The sequence below is a fragment of the Acartia tonsa genome, chromosome 3, assembly GCF_053477335.1.
Source record: "Acartia tonsa isolate MP-2025a chromosome 3, ASM5347733v1, whole genome shotgun sequence".
Taxonomy (NCBI): Eukaryota; Metazoa; Arthropoda; class Copepoda; order Calanoida; family Acartiidae; genus Acartia; species Acartia tonsa.
Window position 1 is genome coordinate 40,416,142 of NC_137262.1, and position 27,157 is coordinate 40,443,298.

Sequence of the window (27,157 nt, forward strand, 5' to 3'; positions counted from 1 at the left end):
ACAATAAACCAATTTTTGTAATAATATAGATTTATAGTTTCAGCTGTAATGTAAATCTGAGAGAAAGAGACAATTTAGCTTTGTATTGTATCTGTAAATCCCAAGGGGGAGGTAAACTCTGATTGGTAATGTCCTCTAACTTTGTTGCTATGTGTGTATAATTTCAGGGATAGGACCTCTAAAGAAAAGTATTTTCAAGGCAAACTAATTTTGCTGCAGTAAGTCCTATTATTTTTAAGCTTCAAATTGGAAGATTTGGACGAACCCCAAACTGTCCCAGTTTTGAGCAAGACGATTCCTGTGACGTCATATAAAGAGGGAAGGGGGGAAGACAATCTCTTCCCTTTTCTCTCATCTCTTTTGAAGAGATTTTCTTCCCCCCTTCCCTTTTTCTTTCCCGAAACGTAAATGACGTAACTGGAATCGTCTTAGTCAAAACTGGGACAGTTTGGGGTTCGTCAAAGATTTGTATTAAAAAAAGAAAATAATTAATTTTTACGGGCGGACTTACTGTTAACTTTTATAGAATTGCTAAGCTTTCTTTATCGTATCTATTTGTTACAAGAATCTTCATCCAAAGTTTGATCGATAAAACAATTTTAACATGCCTAAATTAACGAAAAGAGCTAACAGTATCGTACGGACGGACGAAAGACCACGATTGTAGAAAAGCTGTTTTTCTCAATATCATATTTTTTGTATTCATAAATTTTCTAACTGTTTCCATATCCCTCCCAGTAGTATCTCTCAGATTAAACAATAAATATATAACAATTTGGGATATGATAAAATAAAAAAGAACAATAGATTTAGCTGGAAAAATATTAAATAGAAAAAGAAAACAAAATAAAATACAAAATGACAAAGTGTTAAAGACTCTTTGGTTAAGTAATAAAACAGATAGATTATAGATTATGGATAGAGAGTAATCACCTGAGGTGAAGCACAAACAATGGCGTCGCCATTTTCCCCGCCCGGAACAGCTGACTTGGCAGCCATATTGGAATCGGCTGCCATATTAACGTGGTTTTCCTGGTTTATTGTATTTGTTTCTGGAAACTGATTTTAGGTATAATTAGAATTTCATTTACTATATTTTAAACCAACGAATAATAATCAAATTGAGGGGTGGGCGAATTATTTTGTTGTCATTTTGAAGATTTTTCGACCCTGACTCTGTATTGTGACTTTCAGGGACAAGAAAGAAACTCATAAAAAAGTAGAGACTGACAATAACAATCAACCAAATTAATCAATTTAAAATCAGAAAAATGTGCAGTAGTAAAAGTTTAATTTAAAATTTTAATTCTAATTTATCATTCCTGTAAAGTGTTTGATTGTCCATCCTCAGAAATTACTGTAGATCTAAAAAGATAATTTAAAAAAATAATTTTCAGAAAGAGTTTACAGAAGAATAAGAATAATAAAATTACATGATTAAGTTGGTTCAAAATATGATCCCACAGATCTTCTATTTACAGAGAACTAGGTTGCGGGTTGTTGCAAATCTTAAAAGCAACTCTACCCACACCATTTTTTTGTTAAATACGTTTTCGGTTAGCATACACCCTGGGAAATTAAGCTGTTTTCAAAATGGATTACCTAGTATCAAGAGAAACAGTCATTGAAGTTTTATCGGTTCCATTTCTGGCAGCTTCTGCATTGGCCGCTACGGCAGCTGCTACAACTGCCTGCAGATTGGCTGCACCATCCATAGGTCTCTTGTCACCGGGATAGAGTAACATCTACAAATTAAACAGTATAATACAATGGCATTTGATTTTTTTTAGTTTTGTCATTTAAGTTTAAATTACCATGTAAGTTCCTTATTTATTATGAAAGAATCTCCACTTCTCTCATAATTGAGATTGGTTAAAATATACACCCATCTAGTTTTTCTTTGTTTCTGAATTGTTTTTTTTACGGGTGTGACATCCCATTCGCATTAAAATCCTAAATTTTATTAACATTAGCAAAAACACACGAAGACGAATAAGGAATAAGGTATAACCAACAAATTAAAGAAATCTAAAATAATCTTTTCTGCGATGTGTTGCCCCCAAAAATCACGAAAATTTTACTAATATTATTTGGTTATTTAGTTGTTGGTTATTAGCTGCGATAGTGTTCAATGATAATAATGAATCAAAACATGTTATGTGCAACTTTGCACAACATTTGGCGGAAGTGTTAGCACACCAATTTTGACCAAGTTGTTGTATAATTAGATTTGTCTGTGTCTGTCTGATTTCTTTGTTTTCTATGTAATTTTAAAAAGTCTATTGATAAAAAAGGATTAAAAACATCTGGTTATCTCTAGTTTACATGTAAAAAATACTTTGATATTTGGTTGATACTATTGATCAAAAACTCTCGATATAAGCAAGTCCATATTTAGGGATTGACCAATCCTAACGGAAATTACCAATAAAGGCACAGTATTTGATGAGGAAAAGACATCAAATCACATTGAAGGCACATTAAAACCAAATGGGATAACACATATAAATTATAGAACTAAAGATTCCATTACATCCACTTTCTGTTTATGACAGAGTCTATTTTCAATATAATTATTCTGGTAGAATACTCTATAGAACTTTAAGCATCTTTGGAAAAATCTTATAATTTAAATTTTGCCTTAGTGCCATAATCCACCTCCCCAAAGTTATAATTTTCAAAACAAATTAGGTAAGTTGAATATAATCCTTTGTTTATATAAAAAAATAAAATTATGTAACAATTAAATTTACATAAATGCCTATAAAATCCAACTTTATCATAAACAAAGTTCAAGTCCTTTTATCAGATATTATGGATAACAAAATGAACTATAAATCAGGATACCCCCCCCCCCAAAAAAAAAATATTGATATCAAAAGTAACCACAGTTATAATTGAATTTCATTATTATTATTAACAAAATAACCTATATCTCAATGTTTTTAAGTCAACGTGTGGCAGAACGTCTTAATAAACTTATTCGGTCATCAGAATTGCTAAATCTTGTCCATTTCTTATCTTAATCTTTTTAGTAGCAAATATATTCTATAATTTTTGTAAGAATATTTTCAAATGTTAAGTTATTTACTTGATGTGAGACTTATTAAATAAGAAGCAACAAATAGTGCATAATAAATAAATGATGTCATACAATACAAATGACCAATAATAAGCCAGCATATATTTTACCATTGGTCAATATAAAAATATTCTATAATTTTGAAGAAGCATATTTTCAAATGTTAAGTTATTTACTTGATTTGAGACTTAATAGACAAATAGTACCTAATGAATAAATGATGTCATACAATACAAACGACCAATGATAAGCCAGCATATATTTTACCATTGGTCAATATAAAAATATACCGGCCCAACATTGGTCATTTCTATTGTATGACTTCATTTTTTATTATTTTGTGCTTTAGAAAATGAACCTTCCTTGTTATGAGGACCAGAGACTGTGGAAACTCTTGAGGTTCTCGATCTAACTGAACGCCTCCTGCCCTGTTTTTGTCGCATTTATCAAATTTAAATTTTGATTTTTTATATTTTATAATTTGTCTAAAGTGTTGTATTATTTATGATGTTTTTAGGTTGGCAACGTGCCTTTTCTATAATTAATTTATTTTTGATTATAACAAAACATTTGACTATTTAATTAGTTGAAATTGTTATTGAATAGGAGATTTTTTTACAATTAGTCTCTTTTTGACAAATTGAAAAGTTTACATCAAACTTGAGTCAACATAATTGTTATGCATTACTCCTTATTTACTAGTAACGCTATTCTGATAATGTTAATTTGATAACGTTGCCTGAGGTGGAATAACTACTGGAGGTCCCGGGGCAAGCTGACCTGCCAAGCTAGGGGGCTGTCGTACAGGGCTTAGAGACAATCTTAACAAATTTAATATATAAGAAAGACAAAAAACATTTAAAAGAAATACTTTTCATCTGTAAAGAAATTGACAGAAAAATACTTGAAGTGTTTCATACTTTTTCATACTGAAATCAATAATTCTTTTTCTTTATTAAGTATTGATTGTACATACATTGCTAGTTTTTAAAAGCTGGTAAAGTGGATTGATGCAACCTTCCATTTAATCAAAAGTTATAGTCTTTGAATTGGATATATATCGGGAAAAGGGACAAATGGGCTATTTTTAGCAACCCAAAAACAAGTTTACCCAAATTCAATTGCAGAAATACAGCCTTTACTTAACTATTTAAAAATTAATCAAAACTGGGTAATATATATTTTGAATCCTTTGATTGTAATTATAAGTTTGAAAATAATCAAACTTAAAAATTCTACTGAAGGTATACTTACGCTTTTTGCCTGCTAATCATACGTCTCCTTCTTCTTTTGGTTTTTCTTGTATACACAAAGCAACAAATCTTCCAGTAACAAAATCTAGAGAAATAAATGTTTTATTGTTAACTAGCGGCTACGTCGTTTGCATATTGGGACTCAAAGGGGGTCAGATTTAAAAAATTAAATCACCCAAGACTTTAATTTAAAATTTAAATACTCAACAACCATCCCGGGACCTATGTCAAACTATTATAATTGTAGAACAAACCAGAGTTATATAAATCGATAGCACGACCTTTGTCCTTAAGATCTGATTACAGGCCAAAGAACAATTCTTTATTTCTTGCCTACAAAGTGTCAGATGAAACTTGGAAGACGCTGTGTAAGACTAAAATGTTATAATTTACATTTACACTATACTAAACCCTATACAAAATCAATGTGAATTACCCAAAATCACAAGCTAAATTTAAGACAATATTATCTTATCCACTTTGATATGAGTTAATAAGAAGGGATTTAATAGTTATTTATCATATTTTCGTAATATTGTGAATGCTAGAAAGGATATTAAAATTATTTCAACAATTTTGGTCATGTGATCAAAATTTGAATTTTCCTCTACTATTGCCCCCTCTGGGGGCGAAGTAGGTGGAAATTTAAATTTTTGTCACTTGACCTTAATATTGGTGAAATAATTTTGAATGACCTTTCTTGTATAAGCAATATTAATAAAATATGATACTTGGTTTTGTCTCATTCTCTATCTTTTTCTTAAATTCAAAAAAGTCTATCTAAAAATTTACATCATCTAAGGGTGAACAATAAATATCTCTGTCTATTTTTCTCTATATTTCTTCCCCCTCCCCCCTCCCTCACTTTTCTGTCTATTTCCTTCTCTCTCTCCTCCTCTTTTGTACGTTCATTTATACAATAGAGATAACCTAGAGACAGCACAAGGGAATTTTGTTTACATTATGTATCAGCTATAAATTGTTAAATATCTTAGGTTAAAGCTTTCCTTGGGTGAAATATTTGAAGAAAATATTTCTTCCATCATATAATGTGAAGCGTATGACACAACATATAATAAGTTAGTTATAAATAATTTAATTTCTTATAATAAAGTTATCTTTCTAAAAATTATATCATTGCAAAATTTAGTTGCAAATAATGTTGCCTATAGGGCTGTATTTCATATACAACAAAAAGTGAACAAAGGTTTCTTTTTAAGAAAAAAATGGGGTCAGATTGACCATCTATGTCTAATGTTTATACCCACATCAAATATTAAATTATAACAATGTACAGTAGAGTGGATCAATTTTGGACATTGAATTTGTAATCAACATCTACAGTTTAAACGTCATATAAGAAACCTAAATATAAAAAATTGATTTTGTCCTTGAGGGGAAATGGGGGGGAAGGTGTTTCCATGCATTAAAAATTTTAGAAGTTTATTCTGGAGGTGCAACTTTTTTTCGTTCAAAGTATTGCTTTATGCATCTTTTTGAATTTGTCTTGTTGATTAATATAAGAATATCAAATTGGTTTTAAAAAATATTCATCCAAGCATGAAAAATCTTAAATTAAATGTAAAATCTCTTGGTTTTTAAAATTATTTATGTATTTTTCTTGCTAGGATCAATAGTTTTAAAAACAGATTTTTTATTCTTATTCTACTCTTCAAGACAAAATTGGGAAGGTGCATAAAGCTATACTTTGAAAGAAAAATAATTGCCCCCCCCCCAAAAAAAAAAAAAAAAAAATTCTCCCCACAAGTGTCTTTCTAAAAGTTTACATGCATCAGCGAGCCTCCCCATTATTCAAAATATTTTCTTTTCATTTTTTGGTCTCTTATATGATGTTCAGACAGAAAGTGTATGTAGCACATTTAAAATTAGAAAATCATTGAAAATCAAGCCACTCTAATGTACAGCATTTATTTCTTGAATTCCACAGTACAAAATTATTCCTGTATTTAAATTTAACATATCATATAGGAAAAAATATTCTTGTATTTAAAATTAAAAATCATGTTGGAATTTTTTTTACAATTTTTAAATTTTTTAATAATGTACAGCAAATTATTTCCTTTTTATCTCATGTTTTGAAATTTATAAGATAGATAGAATAAATTACAGAAATAATGAAAGATTTAAAGAAGAGAGCGTCAGGGGGGGGGGTTGAGGGGGGTTTCCCCCCTCAGGAGAGGGGGGTTGAGGGGGGTCTCCCCCCTCAGAAAAAGCTTGGGCTTAAATCTTCAACAAATAAAGAAAAGAAAATTATTTTAAAAATTTCTTTTTTATGTTAAATATTATTATTTTTGTGACACTTGATTTTGAATGACAAAAAATGTTGAAATAAATATTACCCACTGTATGAAATGTTAAATTAGAAATCAATAATGATGTTGGAAAATTTATTCTCATTTTATACTCTGAAAACAGGAATTGACAAAAAATAATAATTTTTATTCCAAACTTTTAAAACAGCATGCCTATTTCTTATTGGTTGACACTCGAATTAAAATAAAATAATGAATATTATTTCAAGACCAGAAATAAATTTGAACTAAATAATTTTCTTTCCCCTATATTTTTTATTCCAAAATGCCAGGAATTAATTTTGAAATAAAATAATTTTCTTTCCAATATTTTTATTCCTTTTTCTTATTGGACGTCATTTTGTGTCCAATGAGAGACTAGTGTTTAAATATTTTAAAGCTTATTACAGCATTTATTTTGAATATGATAAAATCAACATTCTCACATTAAATGTGATAAAAAGGGTTATTCATGTTTCTAAAAAACTACTCATAAAAATGTAGTTAAATCACCTAAAGGCATAGTCCATGCTATTGCAAACATAAGACCAATATATGTATTTATTACTGTTATTTGCTATGAGTGGATAAGGTGAAATGCGGTGAGCGCTATGTAAGACTGCAAGTGCCGCAATTCATGTTTAATAAAATCTACTCATATAAAATTGTAGTAAAATTACCTAAAGGCATATGCCATACTATCACCGATATTAGACCAACATATGACTGTTATAGGTATGCCCAGGATTGCATACAAAATTGTCACAATTTTGCCAGCTGCTGTCTTGGGGGTTATATTTCCATAACCTAAATAAAAGAATTGTGTAGATAATATCCATTGGTCATAAATAAAACATGAACATCAAAATCAAATGCAGAAAATAGTCCCTTTCGTGGCGTTGCGTCGTATTTTTAAAATGGCTTTTTATAGGTTATTTTAGGTTAGGTTAGGTTATATTGGGTTAGGTGATTGCTCCACGGGGTTAGGCAATTGGCCCTGCAGGGTTAGAGAACCCCCGCAGGGGCTAGAAATAGGAGAAAAGCTACCGTAAAAAATACGAAGAATCGCCCCTTAAAGTGCGTTGCCAGGAAAGGGACTATACCCAAATATTCTTTTGATAAAAATTGTTATCCAAATTTTTTCTTCAAATTCTCAAATGTTTTTTTATCTGTGAATAGAAAAAGAAAAATTATAAGAGTATTTCCAGTTTTATGATTTTTATTTAATTATCTGTAAAAATGGTCTATAATACAACAAAATACAGGGCTTTTCAATATGGCTCAAAACCAGTTCTAATACAGATGACATTAAACAGTTTCCAAGCCATACTAATTTTTGTTACCTATGGTAGTTATTACTGTGATTGAATAGAACAAAGCTCCACTAAAACTCCATTTTACCTAGATTATTGGATTTTAACAAAAAAAAACAAATTAGGACAGCGGATAGTGTCATTTGTGACGTCATAAAAATACGTCTATTATCCATCTCTTTTTTAGGGGTTTTCTTTCCCACTTCTTTTTACATTTTTCCTTTTTAGACATATTTTTTATGAAGTCACAAATGACACTTTCCGCTTTCCCTTAAAAATAGATTTATTATCAATCTATCTATAATGCATTCATTCTTCTACTAATTATCATTCTACATATAACTATTTCAATTTATCAATCAATGTGTCTTAAAATTTCTGCTTTACAGTGAACAATATCTTTTTAATCATCTATCTATGTATCTTTTAGGAAAAAAACTGAGATTAAGTTTTTCAAACTTCTTCTGATTTTACTTAACAATCCATCTATTTATTTAATATATTAATATATAATATTCTTCTATTTTTTTTATCTATTCCTTTCGCCGCATGTTCCAAGGGTTACTAATTAAATATTTTTATTAAATAATTTTATCTTGCACTCTATGATTGCGTTGGATCCTGCCTTATTATATTCTTATGCTTTTTTGCTTCAGATAAAACTTTCACGTGATATGTAATTATTCATAGTGTGTTACTAATTTCATATGTTGACTGAAATATTTATGTTTTATATATCTTTTTTTATATACTCCCATCCCATCCCTTCTCCTAGAGCAATTGAAAGGGATTTTTCAAACTACTTCATTTTCTATTTTCGATTTATCTATTCATTTATCTAACTATTTAATCTATCTATCTAGCAATGAGAAGGGATTTTAAAAACTATTTCGTTTCTACTTTAGATTTATCTATTCATTCATCTAAATATTTATTTATCTATCTAAGAGAAGAGATTTTTCAAATTCCTTCAGCTTCTCTGTTTGAATTATCTATTCATTCATCTAACAATTTATCTATCCATCTATCTATCTATGACCTGTTCGGGGTCTTCACTCCCATCCCACCCTTTCTCCTTGAGAGCAATGAGAAGGGATTTTTCAAACTCCTTCAGCTTCTCTGTAACTTGATTAGTCCAGTTCTTTTGATGTAAAACATCCATGTCTCTAAATAAACAAGGATAATTATGTTATTAAGCTGCATAGAAAAATCAAGGAAACAATATTATTGATGAAACAGGGAACATAAACATAACTTTCAATAATTTTCATTAGCTCCTAATTATTCCACCAATGATATCATTAACGACTAGAATTCTGTAACCATTTAGAATATGAACACTGTATGCTTCGGCAATTTAATAAAAGTAAAATTTTGAATATTCTGAGAGTAAAAGTGAAGTTACAAATTTGCTACATAACAAGGAAAAATACATCTGTATAAACAAAGCACATAATTCAGAAACAAATCTTTTGATACAACTATATAGTAAAAACTCGTATACATTATCAAAATTAAAATACAGCTAAATCCATGAAATCTGATGTAAAGTGTAAATATTCTGTCAAAAAATATAAACAACAATATTAAATATCTTTGTTAAAATTAAAAAATGCTAGGAATGCCTGAATATGAAACGGTTGTCAAGGGGCCATAGCACTTTTACATCCGGCAAACGTACAGTAGATGTATTTATTTGCAAAATGTTTTCTTCGTTTTCTAATGCCATAAATACATCCAATATTTTTAGCATCTGTCAAAAATACATCTGATATTTACACATTCTTACTTTTTCAATTGTAAGTCATAAATACATCCAATGGCGTAGTGAGGTACATACCCAATCATAGAAAAGCTTTGCTGCACAAGAATATTATTACATAAGTTTAAATATTACCTTGTTATATCCCAAATTTTGTCAGACATGGCCAATCTTCAACAGAACAAGAAATTTCATTTTCTCTTATCCACTTTTTTTGACACACAGAAAACTGTCCCGAATTTGTATTAATTTTGAGGAACAAGACTCCAGTTACGTCATATTTTTCTTTTCCGAAAAAGGGAAGGGGAAAGAAAAAAAAGGGAAGGGGGGAAGAAAAAAGATATGGGAGAAAAGGGGGGTTTTCCCCATCTCCTTTGAAAAGATTTTCTTTCCCCCTTTCCTTTTTCGGGAAAGAAAAATATGACGTCACTGGAGTCTTGTTCCTCAAAATTAATACAAATTCGGGACAGTTTTCTGTGTGTCACTTTTTTTTGGTAGTGAAACTACTTTACAACTTTGATCAGTTTTAAATTCACTTCTAATTTACAACTGTTTTTATGGAGAGTGGTTGTGGTGTGGGTTAGAAGCCGTTCAAAAATTGAATTCATCATATAAAAGGTAGCTTTTAATTAGAAGGAAGTTTGATTAAAATTACACTATAGAATTTTAAAAGGAAATATCATCCTAATGAACTCCTTCCCCCAACCCCCAAAAAATCTCCGATTTAACTAGTTATACCTAAAAAGCTCTGTTTTGTTACAGTCTGTTTAAACATCTAAACATTATACATTAAACACTACATCTAATACTTAAAAAAATCAAACAACACAAATTTAAAGATTATATTAGTCTTTTTTTAAAATCAGATATATATATTATGACTAGACTATGTTGGTTTTTCTCTAGAAAACTTTTACCAAGAAAATTTTAGATTTAATTTGATCATACTGGAAAGTTGAAGATTTCATATTTTCCAAGATTTTTTGTTGACTCGATAGAGAAATTTCTTATATCAGAAAGTTTGTTTCCATAAGGTTTAAAAAAATATACCAAGACGATAACGTCCAATAGTAGTTGAGTTTAAAAATTGATTAAGTATGGAAAAATGTGTCATGATTTACCCAATTGTTTTATTCTAAAAATATTAACCTCTTTGTCAAGGTAGTTCTGAGATCTTTCTGAACAAACAGTAATATAACTAAATTAATATATAAGACATCTTTAAAAATTACTTGAAGCTTAACTTTGTGAAATGAAGACTTTTATAATAAATTGAACAATTCAAATATTGTAAAGATGGAATTGAGCAAATAAAAGTGAATCCTAGGATGAGAAACGCATAAAGGAATTCTAAGAATAAAAGCAATAATAATAGTAAAATAAAAAATTATTACATTATAAATGAAATGCATTTAAAAGACTTATTTTGTGATAAAAAAGACACAATTAATAACATTATTTTTTTTGTAATTTTGCTTTTCTGAGTTTTAGGAACTAAATTCAATCCTAAAATTACATTTGCTGTTAAATAAATGTCTGTTAGTGTGTACTAAAAGATCTTCCTTTGCAGTATAGCTTCTTATAGGTCCTAGAAAAGTTATTTCTTTCATCGTATTATAAACAGCTTTTCGCGGATATAGAATGTACAATTATAAGATTAAAACTAGTTTTTTTAGCCCCGAGGTGCCGAAGGCACCGGCTAAAGAAACTGGTTTTATTATTTTGATTGTACATTTTATATTCGTAGAAAGCTGGATATAATACGATGATAGACAATTTTTTTTGTATGAATGAGAACCGGTTCCTATCCACCGGATTCGAATGAATACGAGAAAGGTTTATAACTGTTATTAGGTAGGGTACGACCACCACCATGTTTTAAATTCTTATATAATTTTACTGTTTTATGTTTAAGAATCAAAAGATTGTAAAATTTTATGATGCACCTTTAACTTTTACAATACGCATTGCAGCTACTATCAATGACAGAGTGTGTTTGATTCTATCTTTATGTTACCTTACAGGGATACAACAATTGACGATACTTTATAATTTTCTGCAATTTTTGCGTGTTTAAACTGTGTATTAATATCTTTGCTTTAAATGTTTTACGGATCTTTTTTATTTTGAGAAGATGTAATTCAAATCTAATAAATATTCAAAAACATAATAAAAAGCTTTACTTCTTGTTTCTTATTTTTAAATAGATTTTATGAACAAAATTTATTGCAAAAATCAATTTTGCTTTAGCTGATGAAAAAGGACACCAATTTAACAATTAAATATGTAATCTGAAAAAAAGTTAAATGAATGTGGTAAAAATGACCAGTTAAACTTTTCATATTTTTGTACAGGTGAGTATGGTGGGTAATAAATTCTTTCATATTATTACTTCTACAATGCAATGCAGGGATGTAAAGGGATAAGACAAATGCCAAAAAATTGATGTACAGTGTACACCCCAATGAAGATAATATTACCCCACTGTAGATTACAATTAGTTAGAAACATTTGGACACTCAAATGAATGAACCAACCAATCAAAATTAAAAGTCCCAAAAGCTGCTAAACCAACAAATTAGAAAATTATATTATAAAACGTTTGGGACTAGTATAATAAACAGCCCTATGTCCACTCCCTCCCTGTCTGCAATGTGCTGCATATTCGCTTCTGGAACACATAATAACAAATGAATTATAGTTATTTATCGCATCGTATTATAGACAAATTATAAGATTAAAACTGGTATTAATTTTATGATTTTTATTTTAATATTTGTAAAAAATTAAAGGGTTAGGGAAAACTTGTGCACTGTAGAAATATTTTGTTGTTGTTTTATATTCTGTGTAAGTGATGGGACATTGGGAGGGAGGGGACATTGGGCTCTTTATTACGATAGTCCACGAAATTTTATGATAGTAGTTTCTAATTCGCCAGTTTAACAAATTTGGGGATTTTTATTAAATTTTGATTTCTTGGTTTATTAAGTTGAGTTTTCAATCGTTTCAATTTATAATCTACAGAATGTTTTTTTGTGTGCCATCATTGGTGATGTACATCATTGTATCGGCCATTGTATTATTCCTTTAGATCCCTGAATGGGACACTAAGTAGTGTGTTAGAAAGTGATGCGACACCAAGTGGTGGGCGAGTGAGTGTGACCATACTCTGTGGAAGTGATGGGAAACCAAGTTGTCTTGACCATATAGCATTTAGGTCAAGTATGACTTCCAAAATCAAAAGAAGTTTCAGAGATCTTAAGTTGGAGACAGCCCCCCAGAATTGGGACCAATCAAAAGCAGGTGTGAATATAGATCTATTGACTTTAGTCTATTAACACTGTCCCCAAACAAACCACACCAAACTCTCTCCGGTGTACATTCTTTCGTCAGAGTAAGGATATGGGATTCAAAATTAATTTGCGCTTGATAAACACAAAGCTTCCTCGAAAAGAGGTTAAGACACAAGTAATGGGCGAGTGAGTGTGACCATACTCTGTGAAAGTGATGGTACACCGCGTAGTGGGCGAGTAAGTGTGACCATACTCTGTGGAAGTGATGGGACACCAAGTAGTGGGCGAGTGAGTGTGACTATACTCTGTGGAAGTGATGGGACACCAAGTAGTGGGCGAGTGAATGTGACTATACTCTGTGGAAGTGATGGGACACCAAGTAGTAGGCTAGTGGGTGTGACCATACTCTGTGGAAGTGATGGGACACCAAGTAGTGGGCGAGTGAATGTGACTATACTCTGTGGAAGTGATGGGACACCAAGTAGTAGGCTAGTGAGTGTGACCATACTCTGTGGAAGTGATGGGACACCAAGTAGTGGGCGAGTGAATGTGACCATACTCTGTGGAAGTGATGGGACACCAAGTAGTGGGCGAGTGAGTGTGACCATACTCTGTGGAAGTGATGGGACACCAAGTAGTGGGCGAGTGAGTGTGACCATACTCTCTGGAAGTGATGGGACACCAAGTAGTGGGCTAGTGAGTGTGACCATACTCTGTGGAAGTGATGGGACACCAAGTAGTGGGCGAGTGAGTGTGACCATACTCTGTGGAAGTGATAGGACAAGGCGTAATAGGCTAGTGAGTGTGACCAAATTTTATACAGCTCTACAAGGTTTTTGCTGACCATAAGTCAAAATTTATTCTAGCAAAAGAACCTGTCTTTTTCTCCAGCTTAAAAAAAATAACATAAATAGCTAAATGTTTGTGTGTAGATGTGTGAGATAAGATCTCGTAAACGGTTTATATGAATCGAATAAATGTCTAAAAGACTGTCTATCCCCTTTTTTTTACCCCCCCCCCTCACTTCTAGAATACACTCCACTATAAGAATAAAGTAAAATATTATTTACCCCATACTTACCCCACATTTTAACCTTACTATTTAATTGTTCTATTCGCAATTTTGATACTAAAAATAGAGAAAAAAATAACTAATCTTAAATAATTTAACACATGAAACTTTGTCAATATGATATTTGCGGAATAGTCTAAAGAAATGTGCGAAATTGATTGAACATAACCATAAGAATATATTTAGTTGGAAAATGTTGCAAAGATTATTTACTAAAGGTAGGCAAAATATTGAAAATGTTGTGCAAAAAGTGTTTGATAAAAATTTGTAACTGGACAAAGTGTCTCAAAAATGTGACGTCATAAAAATTAGGGAGTATCAATCTCTTTTTTAAGGGTTTCCTTCTCTTGTTCTCATCTCATCTCACTCATTTTTATGACGTCAAATGGCTAATTTTCGAGACACTTTGTCCAGTTACATTTTTACCATTTCAGTTTTAACCCTTTGGTTAAAGGACTTTTGTTTGGTGGTTCCGTTGTACCTATTTCTTGACCAAGTTATGACATGTAATGTTTTAATATCTTTAGTATTACTATATATAGTCAGGAATAAAAGCTGTAACATTTTGTAATAGATCCCAGAGCTATTTAAAATAAGGAATAGGAAAATAAAATAAAAAAAGTAGTTCATTCTTTTTCTTTTATTGTTTCAACTTTACGTATATATCCTTGGTGGGTGGGTATAGTGGTGTGCTCATATATATAATGGAAAAGAAAATCAAATTTTTTCCCTGGACGTTTTGATGTTTTTCTTGGTGAGAATCTCATTATATTTCTCTAGCTCCTGAAAATAGTTTCACAAATCAGGGTGGCCAAATTTTAAAGGTTTAGTTTTAACATTTAATAATCGGCATGATCCCTCTAGACTACACGTGACTGAGGTATACACCCCCCCCTCCCCCCCTCTTTATATTATATTTAACTTTAATAACATGTTTTTAGCCCCTGTGGGATGCTCTTATCCTGTCGGTCTATCATCGGCTTTAACAAAAATCTCTAAAAGTTAGCTGCTTCAACGTAAAGTCAAATCGATTTTCAAACACACACATCATTCAGAATAGTATAACAGAAATATATAATAAAAACCATATAGTATATTAACCAAACTAAATTAGACTAAGTAGAGGAGCAATTAAAAGCTAATTTAACTTTAAATAAGATAAGCAATAATTAACACAATATCTTAGAATATTTTAATTATGGGAAAGGTCAGTTGGAATAATAGATGTTTCTTAATTATAGAGGACCTCTGCTGCTTAACTTGTTAAGTTATTTAAAGATTAGACTTAACCAACAGAATAGTTTTAATTACTTTACAGGATAAAGTTTCAATATTATATGAAATATCGATAATATTGTAAGGTTTGATAACCTAGGAATTCGGAAATGATGTATTTAGAGAAGAAAATATACATTTATATAGAAACTAGCAGTTTGCTGTAAAATTGTATATATTTACAAAAATGTCCAATATTTTCGAAAAAATATTAAAAATAATTCCTCTATCATTCTTTTTTATTGTTTATCTTTGATTAAAAACAAGAACAATTATACTCATTGGATTTGGCTGATAAGCTTTTTCTTTCGTAACCTATCTACTTCCCCTTTCAATTAAATAGCTTTTCAACCGATAAAATTAATCTAGAAAAGGGGTAATTTTTTGTATCATGTAGGGGATGAACATTAATTTGGTCTCCATTGTCTTATCTCTTAAGATCCCTGAAATAGTTTTATAAATATTTTTGAATGGTTTATTAACTTTTTTGTCCTTGTACTTTAATTTGCGTACATTCTAAGTCTGCTGGGTGTCTGTCATCAAGCAAACAAGAATTTTGATTTAATTGAAGCCAATATAATAAATTTTGTTACAATGAATATAGAATATATGTGGATATTATGACAGAAGAAAAATTTTCATCAATTTAGGTTGCTCTCATTTATTGGTCAGTTTGTTGATCCAGTATGAGGGAGGGGATGGGAAACAGAAATGAGCATGGGGTTGATTGTTATTTTAAAACGCTAAAAGTTTCTCTTTATTAGAGTACATGATGATTCGGTGTAAAATCCAGGTAGTAATAAATCCATTTTTGTTACAAAGGGAATATAAACAAATATATAATCAGACATTTTGAGTCAAACATTTCAATATGGAACAGAACAATGATAATAAGTATTATTTTCCTTTATTATTTTTGTAAATGTAATTTAAATAAAAGGCATTGTAATATTTAAAGAACCATTTGATATCAGGACTAGGAGTTCATACCAAAAACAGGATTCGGCCACCGCATAGTCGCATATATGCCCCAAATTTAAACCCCCTAGTGTGACAAAACAATTTTGGTTAAAAGATAGATTATCTGGTTAGGAACAGATTCAGACATCCAGCTGAATTTTAAAGTTACAATATGATGATTTCACTGAGGCTTACACGGCTGCCGAGAACTTGTTGTATATCATTCCTATAGGCAATACAACCTCTAAAATCTACGCCGCAAATTTCGTAGAAATAAAGGATCGTCGTTTAAACTTTATTTTTCACGTTTTGTTTTATATAAATTTAAAGGATTATTATAAACATTTATTAGGTCTTTAGCCTTTTTATGTATTGTATATTTTAGTTTAGGTTTATTTCATACCAGAAATAAAGTTACTTAGAAATACTGATAAAGTAAGTTTGTATATGATGCTTATATGTCAGAGAGATTTTTACATAAAATTTTACAAATCTATCTTAAAAAGCATCTGAGCAAAAGGACTTTAAACTTATAAATTTCATTGCTAATTTGTTTCCAAAATCAAAAATATTGAACGCCTATCTTCCATAACAGCTAAGAAAATAAAAAAAACGTTTCTAATGCATAGACGGATTTACATAAAGATGAAAAAGAAAAAGATGTACATTTATAGTAAAGTTTTGCTTTTAATGAGGTTATTGATAAATAGTGAAAATGGAAATGAATATCAAGAGACATATAAAAAGATATGGCCAAAATGGGTGAAGATAAAAAAGGTAGTAAAATTGTTTTTTCTCCACTTTTCTTAATACCTCATGCGCATGTTTGTTTTTGTCCTGTATTTTTGGTTCAGACTAAACATCACAAACCCAACTAGAATTATAATTTTATAAGGATACAGGGTTATGCAATCAATTCGTCTTTACCGAACTCAAAATCAAAGGATGGGTTTAGGCTACTTTCTATTTGTAACCTTTATCTAAATGCTAGGGGTGCAGTCGTTTGTCAGCTAAAATGTTATTCGTTGCTCCATTTCTTTTCCAGATAGCAAAGAAATATAGATTTCTACATCCCATCCCTTTATCTATGAATTTTTAGCAACTATATACACACAACCAAAGACACAAAGACAAACAAAACAAATCTCTTTTAACCGAGGAAAAGATAATTCATATTATCATCTAGCCTCATATTAGAAACCATTTCTCTTTGAAATGTGTAGTAATCTATAAAATTTGCTTTCCCGTGCTTAGACTCTCTTTTAGTTGGTAAGAAATGTCTTATCATGTTTAATTCATAAAATTTACTCTATAATAACCAATCAGTCATCTTTTAGTTGCAAGACTTTAATTTAGATAAACTATGTCAGTCCTTCTATGACAATGGAAAGGCTAAATTTTATATTCTTCTGCTATGGGCTAAAGATGATTAAACAGATTTTAAAAATTATTAACATTCGGAATATGAGGAAAGACAAAAGTATACCTTTAGTTTTTCTTTTTTCAACTTTTAAAATGGCCGAATGAAGCCGAAACTTTCTAAACACTTTATTAAAATTTTCAAAAAAAATTATTTGGTTCAAAATACATCTTGTAAAATATTCGTGTTCTCAATAAAATATTGTGTATTGAATGCTTTGCTGATATCAAACTGATGTTAATATAAAAATCTTAAAATCACAAAAGTTAAATAATTTTGTCATAACCATCTGCAGTTGAATAAAATTTTAGGTCTGTAAAAATAAAGGCTCATATTAAGACACCTATTCACGATGATTTACAACCCTCTAATATTAAAATCAAAGGGGGATTAAGACGGTGAAATGCAAAATCAAGAAAGATGATGATGTCAAACTGATTTTAATAAAAAAATCTTAAAATCACAAAATAAGTTTGTTTTTTCATAACCATCTGCAGTTGAATAAAATTAGTAGGTATGTAAAAATAAAGGCTCATATTAAGACACCAATTTACGATGATTTACAACCCTCTAATATTAAAATCAAAGGGGGATTAAGACGGTGAAATGCAAAATAAAGAAAGTGTTATTTTATTTTCAGGAGGTTGTTTTTATGGTGTAGGACCCATTCAACTTCCCTAGGCACGCCATTGATCGATCAATACTAAAATCATTAAAGAGACAAACCTACATTTAATAATCTAGAATTTGTTTATTTGGATTAATTCTGGAATACAGGGTTATAACAATTAACGTTCAAATAATCTCCACCTATTAATTTTTTTGTGCAAAGTTTTTTTTAGATATATATTATCACTATTGGAGATATTATATAGATATCTAGACAAACATACCGTCGTAATTCTTATAGAGTATCCTTCAATGATCTTACCTCAAAAATGAAGGCTCCCATTATGCAGTAACCCACCACTATAGAGATGAGGCCAATGTGGGATATGAAAAATGTGGACACCTTCTTGGTACACTAAAAAAATGGATTTATGATGATTTATTACACTTTCATTACAATTGGAATAGTTTGTTTCTTATTTACGGGGGCATAACTTTCCTATGAGAAGCTACATATTGCAAAGGAGAACCATATTGGTTCTACGGTTAGCAAGATTCTTCGGTACACACGGACATGTATACTTTTATATAAGGATTACTACTCACAACAGAACTCAATTCAGTGTTATCTAGATTTTAGAGAAAACTAGTAAATCGTACCTAATTAGTACAGGAATTGTCATGCAATGTTTGTCTTCGATAGGAGACTTTTCTTATATGCCTAAATTAACGAAACGAGCTATCCGTTATTAACGTGAGAACGAACCAACCCTAATATTAAAAATAATAGAAAAGGTTCGCTTTGGAAAAATAACAAAAACACAAAGATACATTGACTAACTTTCCAATTTAGAATTTTCTAACCAGCGTATCTAAAGAAAAAAACACGAAACCTACCTTTATAAGAATTAAAATCTTTGTTTTATTTTAAAAAAATATTTTACCTTCCAGCAACCTGAACATTTCCCTGGCTGATCTACACTCCCTAAATTAAAACATCATCAATTATGAATTTTAAAGATTAATATTTTTATAATAATTTTAAAAAAGAATCCTATTTAGATAATTATTTTTGAAGAAAAGTTTTATGAATAATTTGGATTTTTAAAGCTTTGGAGTGAGCTTTTGATGATTTGGATGATTATTCAAACTTAAGGGAGGGGGTTGTGGGCGGGGGAGTGGAATATGAGGGTCACCCCCCCCCTCCCCACCTTAAATTAAATAAAATGCTTGGGACTCATTGCTTTTTCTATAGATCTAATATTTTCAAATTGCAAGATTATATATTATTTACATGCAATATATACCCTAAAACTAACAAAAGATTTAAAAAATGATATTCCAGTTAATATCCGCTGGTTTAGAACCTGTTTTTAGCAATACTGAAAAATCATGTATTGCATCGTATTATAGAAATTTTAAACGAATGTTAAAATGAAAATCATAAAATTAATCCTTTTTTGTTAGCCCGGGCCTAAGGCCACTCGGCGCTCACAAACGTCAAAACTAATTTACTTTTAAATTTTTTTTGTATAATAGTACATATTTCTATCGTTGTTTTATAAATTGGGTTTCCATGATATGCAGTTTGAGCAAACAATCTGGGCAAATAAAATATTTATTACGTCATCATTTTTATGATCAAAAGTATTTTATTACATAAAAGGGAAAAATGAGAGAACAAGGATATTTGCGTTTAATGAAGATTTCGTCTAAAAAAAGAATATTAAAGTTTCAGAATGTATTATTTTTCTATCAGGAGAAAAAAACATATTTTTTGCATTACGAAAATCTGTCTTTGGTAGTTTGAAAATATTTAGAGAAAATTAAAAATTGTTCATCGTCCTTTTCCTCCAAATGTTAAAACTACAAAAATATGCAACAACCGACAGACAAGACTTATAGTTAGCTTTACTTAATAATTTTGAATAGGGGAAAATATATTATAGATAGAAAAATTAATGTAGTATTAAAGTGTAGATATGTTTTAGCTACTACCTTTCATGTAAACCAAAAGACACTATACTGTTTTATAAAGTAGTAATTTTTTTTTGGCTGAAGCTTAAGATCTCGGAAATGTTGTTCTGATCGGATAATGTCTTTGTGGTGGTTTTGGGCTAATTATTACACACTTTCTCTTTGCTAAACATATGGTCGAAGAAGCTTTAAGAAAAAAAAGCCTAGAGAAATAGTTTTTTAATTGTGAGAAGTTGTATGAAATTATATTAATTTTAGAAACTGAAACTTTAACAATATGAAAAAAAATATACTGAATGCGGCAGTGATGTTTAACCAATATGGTGTAGTGATGAAGGTGGCAGATACCTAATAGTCTGTGAAAATGTATGCAATTTTTAAAAGAACAAGGGCAAAATACATTAAATGATGCTTCTATAATATGAATTAATATTTGTTTTTAAAAACTCTTTGTTTTTAGTAAAAAAATACTTGAAAACCTCAATAAAATCAGAATTTGTACTATACAAAATCTTACCCTAAATTCACCTGTCATCGTTAAGGCCTGGATAGTTTTAGATATAAAGATGGATAATAGTCAGAGACAGTTGTATAAATCCGAGATTAGATGCTTTATATGCTCTTGTAGAAAGGTTCAGTATTTCCAATGAACAATACTTTTAGAATCTTTGTAAAAAAGTTCTTATGCCATTGGTCTCTTATTTGTAAATAAAAAGCCTACAAAAAGATAAATAAATGAACAGTGCTACTAGTCTATACTATACAGTATACACATATATCTGAGTACAGAAAGATGAATAGAAAACAATGAACAGTGCTACTAGTCTATACAGTATACACATATATCTGAAAACAGAAAGATAAATATAAAATAATGAACAGTGCTACTAGTCTATACTATACAGTATACACATATATCTGAAAACAGAAAGATAAATATAAAATAATGTACAGTGCTACTAGTCTATACTATACAGTATACACATATATCTGAAAACAGAAAGATAAATAGAAAATAATGTACAGTGCTACTAGTCTATACAGTATACATGGTGCATTATTTGCCAAATGTACCACTTTTCTGCACTACCTCTCCGATTTTGTTAATACTCTATATTTTGGTCCGTTAGGTCATTCAAGGATGCTGGATGGCCAAAAAAAAGTTTCAGAGTCCCTGGATGTCTAGATATCTAGCTATCTATGAAGGTAGGTAACAAAAATGTAAAAAACACCCATTTTTTCACAATTTTAAAAATTAATTTTTTCATCAATCTTACATCCAATCTATACATTTTATACACCAAAATGATCGTTTATTCATGTAAAAAGCGCACATAATGCTATTTTGGCCAAAACTCTAATTTTACAGGGTGTCCAACAAAAAGTGTATTTTGGATATCTAGCATAATACCCAAAATACCTGTCCGAAAAAAATCATTTTTTTTGGCTTAAATCCTGTGTTTTATCTGTGTGCATATGTGGTATATAACGGTTCGGACCACCCGGGACTATAAGGTTGTCAAATTTCACTTTGGGACACCCTGTAAATGTGATTTTTGCGTCTGTAGAGCTAAAACTTGGTCCAAATTGGCTATTTTTTTCAAATTACTCTAATATGGGTCTTAGTATGTTTGGCCATATTGTTTTCTGACCAGATCAATAATTTCATATTTTTTGGACACCCTGTATTTTAAAAAAAAGAGAAAATTTTTTTTTGTTTTTTTAAAAAAATTTTTTCTATTTTTAAGTTACTTAAAACTGTCATATAGATACAGATTTTGACTAATAACAATAATATTTGCCTATTTTACAATTTTTTACACTTTTGGGACACCCTGTGCATGTTTTTGAAAAATGATGGTTTTTGCCCATTTTTGGGGGGAAGGAGTCGTTTTAGGGCCATAGACTATTTCTTCATTTTTGTAGAACTTTTCAAGACACATCATTTGTTTTTTATGCAAAAACCGCAAAAACCAAACCGTTTTGCCGTTATTCACCGCCAAAGGTGGAATTTTTTTACATTTTTGTCGTTCCGGAGGTTGTAATGGGCATTTGTGGTAAGAAAACGTTGATTTATCAAGATCCCTCTTAAATAATTTTTTTTAAGTAATTTAATTTACTAAATTTCATATTAAGTAAAAATTTTTGTGCAGCTAACCGTTTTTCGTCGAGATGGATTTCAATTGTTAAAACAAGAAAATTAAGTGAATATAACATAAATAATTGCTATAACATAAGTGATAAAAGAAACATAAATCATGTGCATTTGAAATTCCTTTTGACAAAAATCGGTTGCATATACAAAAAAATTTACTTCACATGAAATTTAGTAAATTAAAATGCCTAAATAAAAGTCTTCTTACCACAAATGCCCATTAGAACCTCGGGAACGGCAAAAAACGTAAAAAATTCTGCCTTTGGCGGTGAATAACGGCAAAACGGTTCGGTTTTTGCGGTTTTTGCATAAATAACAAATGATGTGTCTTGAAAAGTTCTACAAAAATGAAGAAATAGTCTATGGCCCTAAAACGACTCCTTCCCCACAAAAATGGGCAAAAACCATCATTTTTCAAAAACATGCACAGGGTGTCCCAAAAGTGTAAAAAATTGTAAAATAGGCAAATATTATTGTTATTAGTCAAAATCTGTATCTATATGACAGTTTTAAGTAACTTAAAACTAGAAAAAAAATTAAAAAAAAAACAAAAAAAAATTTTCTCTTTTTTTGAAAATACAGGGTGTCCAAAAAATATGAAATTATTGATCTGGTCAGAAAACAATATGGCCAAACATACTAAGACACATATTAGAGTAATTTGAAAAAAATAGCCAATTTGGACCAAGTTTTAGCTCTACAGACGCAAAAATCACATTTACAGGGTGTCCCAAAGTGAAATTTGACAACCTTATAGTCCCGGGTGGTCCGAACCGTTATATACCACATATGCACACAGATAAAACACAGGATTTAAGCCAAAAAAATTGATTTTTTTCGGACAGGTATTTTGGGTATTACGCTAGATATCCAAAATACACTTTTTGTTGGACACCCTGTAAAATTAGAGTTTTGGCCAAAATAGCATTATGTGCGCTTTTTACATGAATAAACGATCATTTTGGTGTATAAAATGTATAGATTGGATGTAAGATTGATGAAAAAATTAATTTTTAAAATTGTGAAAAAATGGGTGTTTTTTACATTTTTGTTACCTACCTTCATAGATAGCTAGATATCTAGACATCCAGGGACTCTGAAACTTTTTTTTGGTCATCCAGCATCCTTGAATGACCCAACGGACCAAAATATAGTGTATTAACAAAATCGGAGAGGTAGTGCAGAAAAGTGGTACATTTGGCAAATAATGCACCACATATATCTGAGTACAGAAAGATAAATATAAAATAATGTACAGTGCTACTAGTCTATACTATACAGTATACACAATACACATATATATGAAAACAGAAAGATAAATAGAAAACAATGAACAGTGCTACTAGTCTATACTATACAGTATACACATATATCTGAGTACAGAAAGATAAATAGAAAACAATATACAGTGCTACTAGTCTATACAGTATACATATATCTGAGTACAGGAAGATAAATATAAAATAATGTACAGTGCTACTAGTCTATACTATACAGTATACACATATATCTGAGTACAGAAAGCAACTGACAGAAAGATAAATATAAAATAATGAACAGTGCTACTAGTATACTATATAGTATACACATATATCTGAGTACAGAAAGATGAATAGAAAACAATGAACAGTGCTACTAGTCTATACTATACAGTATACACATATATCTGAGTACAGAAAGATAAATATAAAATAATGAACAGTGCTACTAGTCTATACTATACAGTATACACATATATCTGAGTACAGAAAGATAAATAGAAAATAATGAACAGTGCTACTAGTCTATACAGTATACATATATCTGAGTACAGAAAGATAAATAGAAAATAATAAACAGTGCTACTAGTCTATACAGTATACATATATCTGAGTACAGAAAGATAAATATAAAATAATGAACAGTGCTACTAGTCTATACAGTATACACATATCTGAGTACAGAAAGATAAATATAAAATAATGAACAGTGCTACTAGTCTATACAGTATACATATATCTGAGTACAGAAAGATAAATATAAAATAATGAACAGTGCTACTAGTCTATACAGTATACATATATCTGAGTACAGAAAGATAAATGGACTAGACAAAAATAAGTATTCTCTGGCATTTTTCTTCTTAAGCTTTTTCTATCTATCTGTGTGTGTGAGTGTGTGTTTGTGTGTGTGTCTCTGTGTGTGTAAATTTGCACGAAAAGAGTTATGAGTGGTGATAGATTTCATTGGGAAAGGAGTTCATTCTTAAACTAAATTATACTTGTTTTCGTTTTTATAGTAAATGCTTAAATAAAATATTAAAACACTATTTACAAATATAATAAAACTAAATTGTATTTTTGATTATAGAGATCTATATCCTACACCCTATATTCTTACTTATTATCATGAAACCAATTTATTGGAAATATTTGTTTTTATGAATTAAGTTTTTAAAAAATTACCAAAATGGAGTTAATCATTTTTATAGTTTTATTGAAAAAAAATACGCGAAAAGTTATGAATCTTTTTAAAGATATCACGAGAGAATTTTTTGTTTCGGTACGATCCGTGAGTGAGTGATGCAACCTACCTGACAGACCAGAGTGTCCAGACTGACCACCAACACTATAGTTCCTAGTCCTACCTGACAGACCAGAGTGTCCAGACTGACCACCAACACTATAGTTCCTAGTCCTACCTGACAGACCAGAGTGTCCAGACTGACCACCAACACTATAGTTTCTAGTCCTACCTGACAGACCAGAGTGTCCAGACTGACCACCAACACTATAGTTCCTAGTCCTACCTGACAGACCAGAGTGTCCAGACTGACCACCAACACTATAGTTCCTAGTCCTACCTGACAGACCAGAGTGTCCAGACTGACCCCCAACACTATAGTTCCTAGTCCTACCTGACAGACCAGAGTGTCCAGACTGACCCCCAACACTATAGTTCCTAGTCCTACCTGACAGACCAGAGTGTCCAGACTGACCAACAACATTATAGTTCCTAGTCCTACCTAACAGACCAGAGTGTCCAGACTGACCACCAACACTATAGTTCCTAGTCCTACCTGACAGACCAGAGTGTCCAGACTGACCACCAACACTATAGTTCCTAGTCCTACCTGACAGACCAGAGTGTCCAGACTGACCACCAACACTATAGTTTCTAGTCCTACCTGACAGACCAGAGTGTCCAGACTGACCACCAACACTATAGTTCCTAGTCCTACCTGACAGACCAGAGTGTCCAGACTGACCACCAACACTATAGTTCCTAGTCCTACCTGACAGACCAGAGTGTCCAGACTGACCCCCAACACTATAGTTCCTAGTCCTACCTGACAGACCAGAGTGTCCAGACTGACCCCCAACACTATAGTTCCTAGTCCTACCTGACAGACCAGAGTGTCCAGACTGACCACCAACACTATAGTTCCTAGTCCTACCTGACAGACCAGAGTGTCAAGACTGACCACCAACACTATAGTTTCTAGTCCTACCTGACAGACCAGAGTGTCCAGACTGACCCCCAACACTATAGTTCCTAGTCCTACCTGACAGACCAGAGTGTCCAGACTGACCACCAACACTATAGTTTCTAGTCCTACCTGACAGACCAGAGTGTCCAGACTGACCCCCAACACTATAGTTCCTAGTCCTACCTGACAGACCAGAGTGTCCAGACTGACCACCAACACTATAGTTCCTAGTCCTACCTGACAGACCAGAGTGTCAAGACTGACCACCAACACTATAGTTTCTAGTCCTACCTGACAGACCAGAGTGTCCAGACTGACCACCAACACTATAGTGCTCCATAGCAAGGTTTACTTTTATTTTCTAATTAATAACTTGTAACTACATTTTATCATTTATCAAACATTCTATAAAACTGTAAAATATTAAATAAAGTTTAAAGTCGAATATCTATCTTATAACTTATTAAACATTTATAAAAAAAATTAGGCATATTCATCTAAAAGATTAATCTATTTACGTAAGAAATATCATGTATGTAAAAAATATATTCAAAAATAAGAAAATATTAGTTTTCCTATCTTTTTTCATTAAAAAGTTATTTTCCATATAAACAATTTTGATCTTGTTGTTTGTAAAACTTTCAAACTTTTAAAAGCTTCTTAAATGTTTTTTTTTTCTAACAGTTTTCTTATTTTTCCACAAGTGTTTTCCTTCATTATTTAATATTTTTTCAAAACATCTAAAATTTGTATAGTCATTATTTCATAATGAGTAGAGACGTCCAAGCTTTTTATTGTGAGGGGGTAAAATGAAGTGTTTCAAAGGTTTGAGGGGGGTAATCTAATATATATTTTTTTTCATTTTGAGGGAGTAAAAAGAGGTTTTCAACGTTTGATAGGGGTAAACACCCCATTACCCCAACCCTTAGTCGTATATGAAGTATATGATACTGTCTAGTCATAATGTTATTAGAATATCATTATGTCGATAATGTTTCAGCAATGACCACTTATTATTAATGTAATATTTTCGACATCACTGATATGTAATACTGTGTTTTTATATCGTTATTGTGTCAGCAATGACAACTTTTATTATTCATAGTCAAAAAATATCTCATTTAGTTTCACATTGATATTTTTTATCACTTTTTTGTTTAATATTATGAATAATAAAAGTTTATATTGTTTACAAAAAATCTCAC

The 27,157-nt window shown here is 30.7% G+C and overlaps 1 protein-coding gene across 1 annotated transcript in view; it reads right to left on the minus strand.

Moving 5' to 3' along the window:
* LOC145314153 (uncharacterized) overlaps positions 1-26,367 on the minus strand; it is a 33,488-nt gene extending 7,121 nt beyond the window's left edge. Inside the window, exons 1-14 of the mRNA XM_080153959.1 lie at positions 26,244-26,367; positions 19,296-19,336; positions 18,674-18,766; positions 14,818-14,870; positions 9,858-9,893; positions 9,000-9,126; positions 7,991-8,048; positions 7,328-7,454; positions 4,337-4,420; positions 3,822-3,903; positions 3,445-3,510; positions 1,603-1,745; positions 1,323-1,365; positions 934-1,059 (exon numbers count right to left, since the gene is read on the minus strand). Coding sequence (XP_080010085.1) covers positions 934-1,059; positions 1,323-1,365; positions 1,603-1,745; positions 3,445-3,510; positions 3,822-3,903; positions 4,337-4,420; positions 7,328-7,454; positions 7,991-8,048; positions 9,000-9,126; positions 9,858-9,893; positions 14,818-14,870; positions 18,674-18,766; positions 19,296-19,336; positions 26,244-26,292 — 1,128 coding nt within the window. The 5' untranslated portion in view covers positions 26,293-26,367. The remainder of the gene's footprint in view (positions 1-933; positions 1,060-1,322; positions 1,366-1,602; positions 1,746-3,444; positions 3,511-3,821; positions 3,904-4,336; positions 4,421-7,327; positions 7,455-7,990; positions 8,049-8,999; positions 9,127-9,857; positions 9,894-14,817; positions 14,871-18,673; positions 18,767-19,295; positions 19,337-26,243) is intronic.
* Between the last annotated feature and the right edge of the window lie 790 nt (positions 26,368-27,157).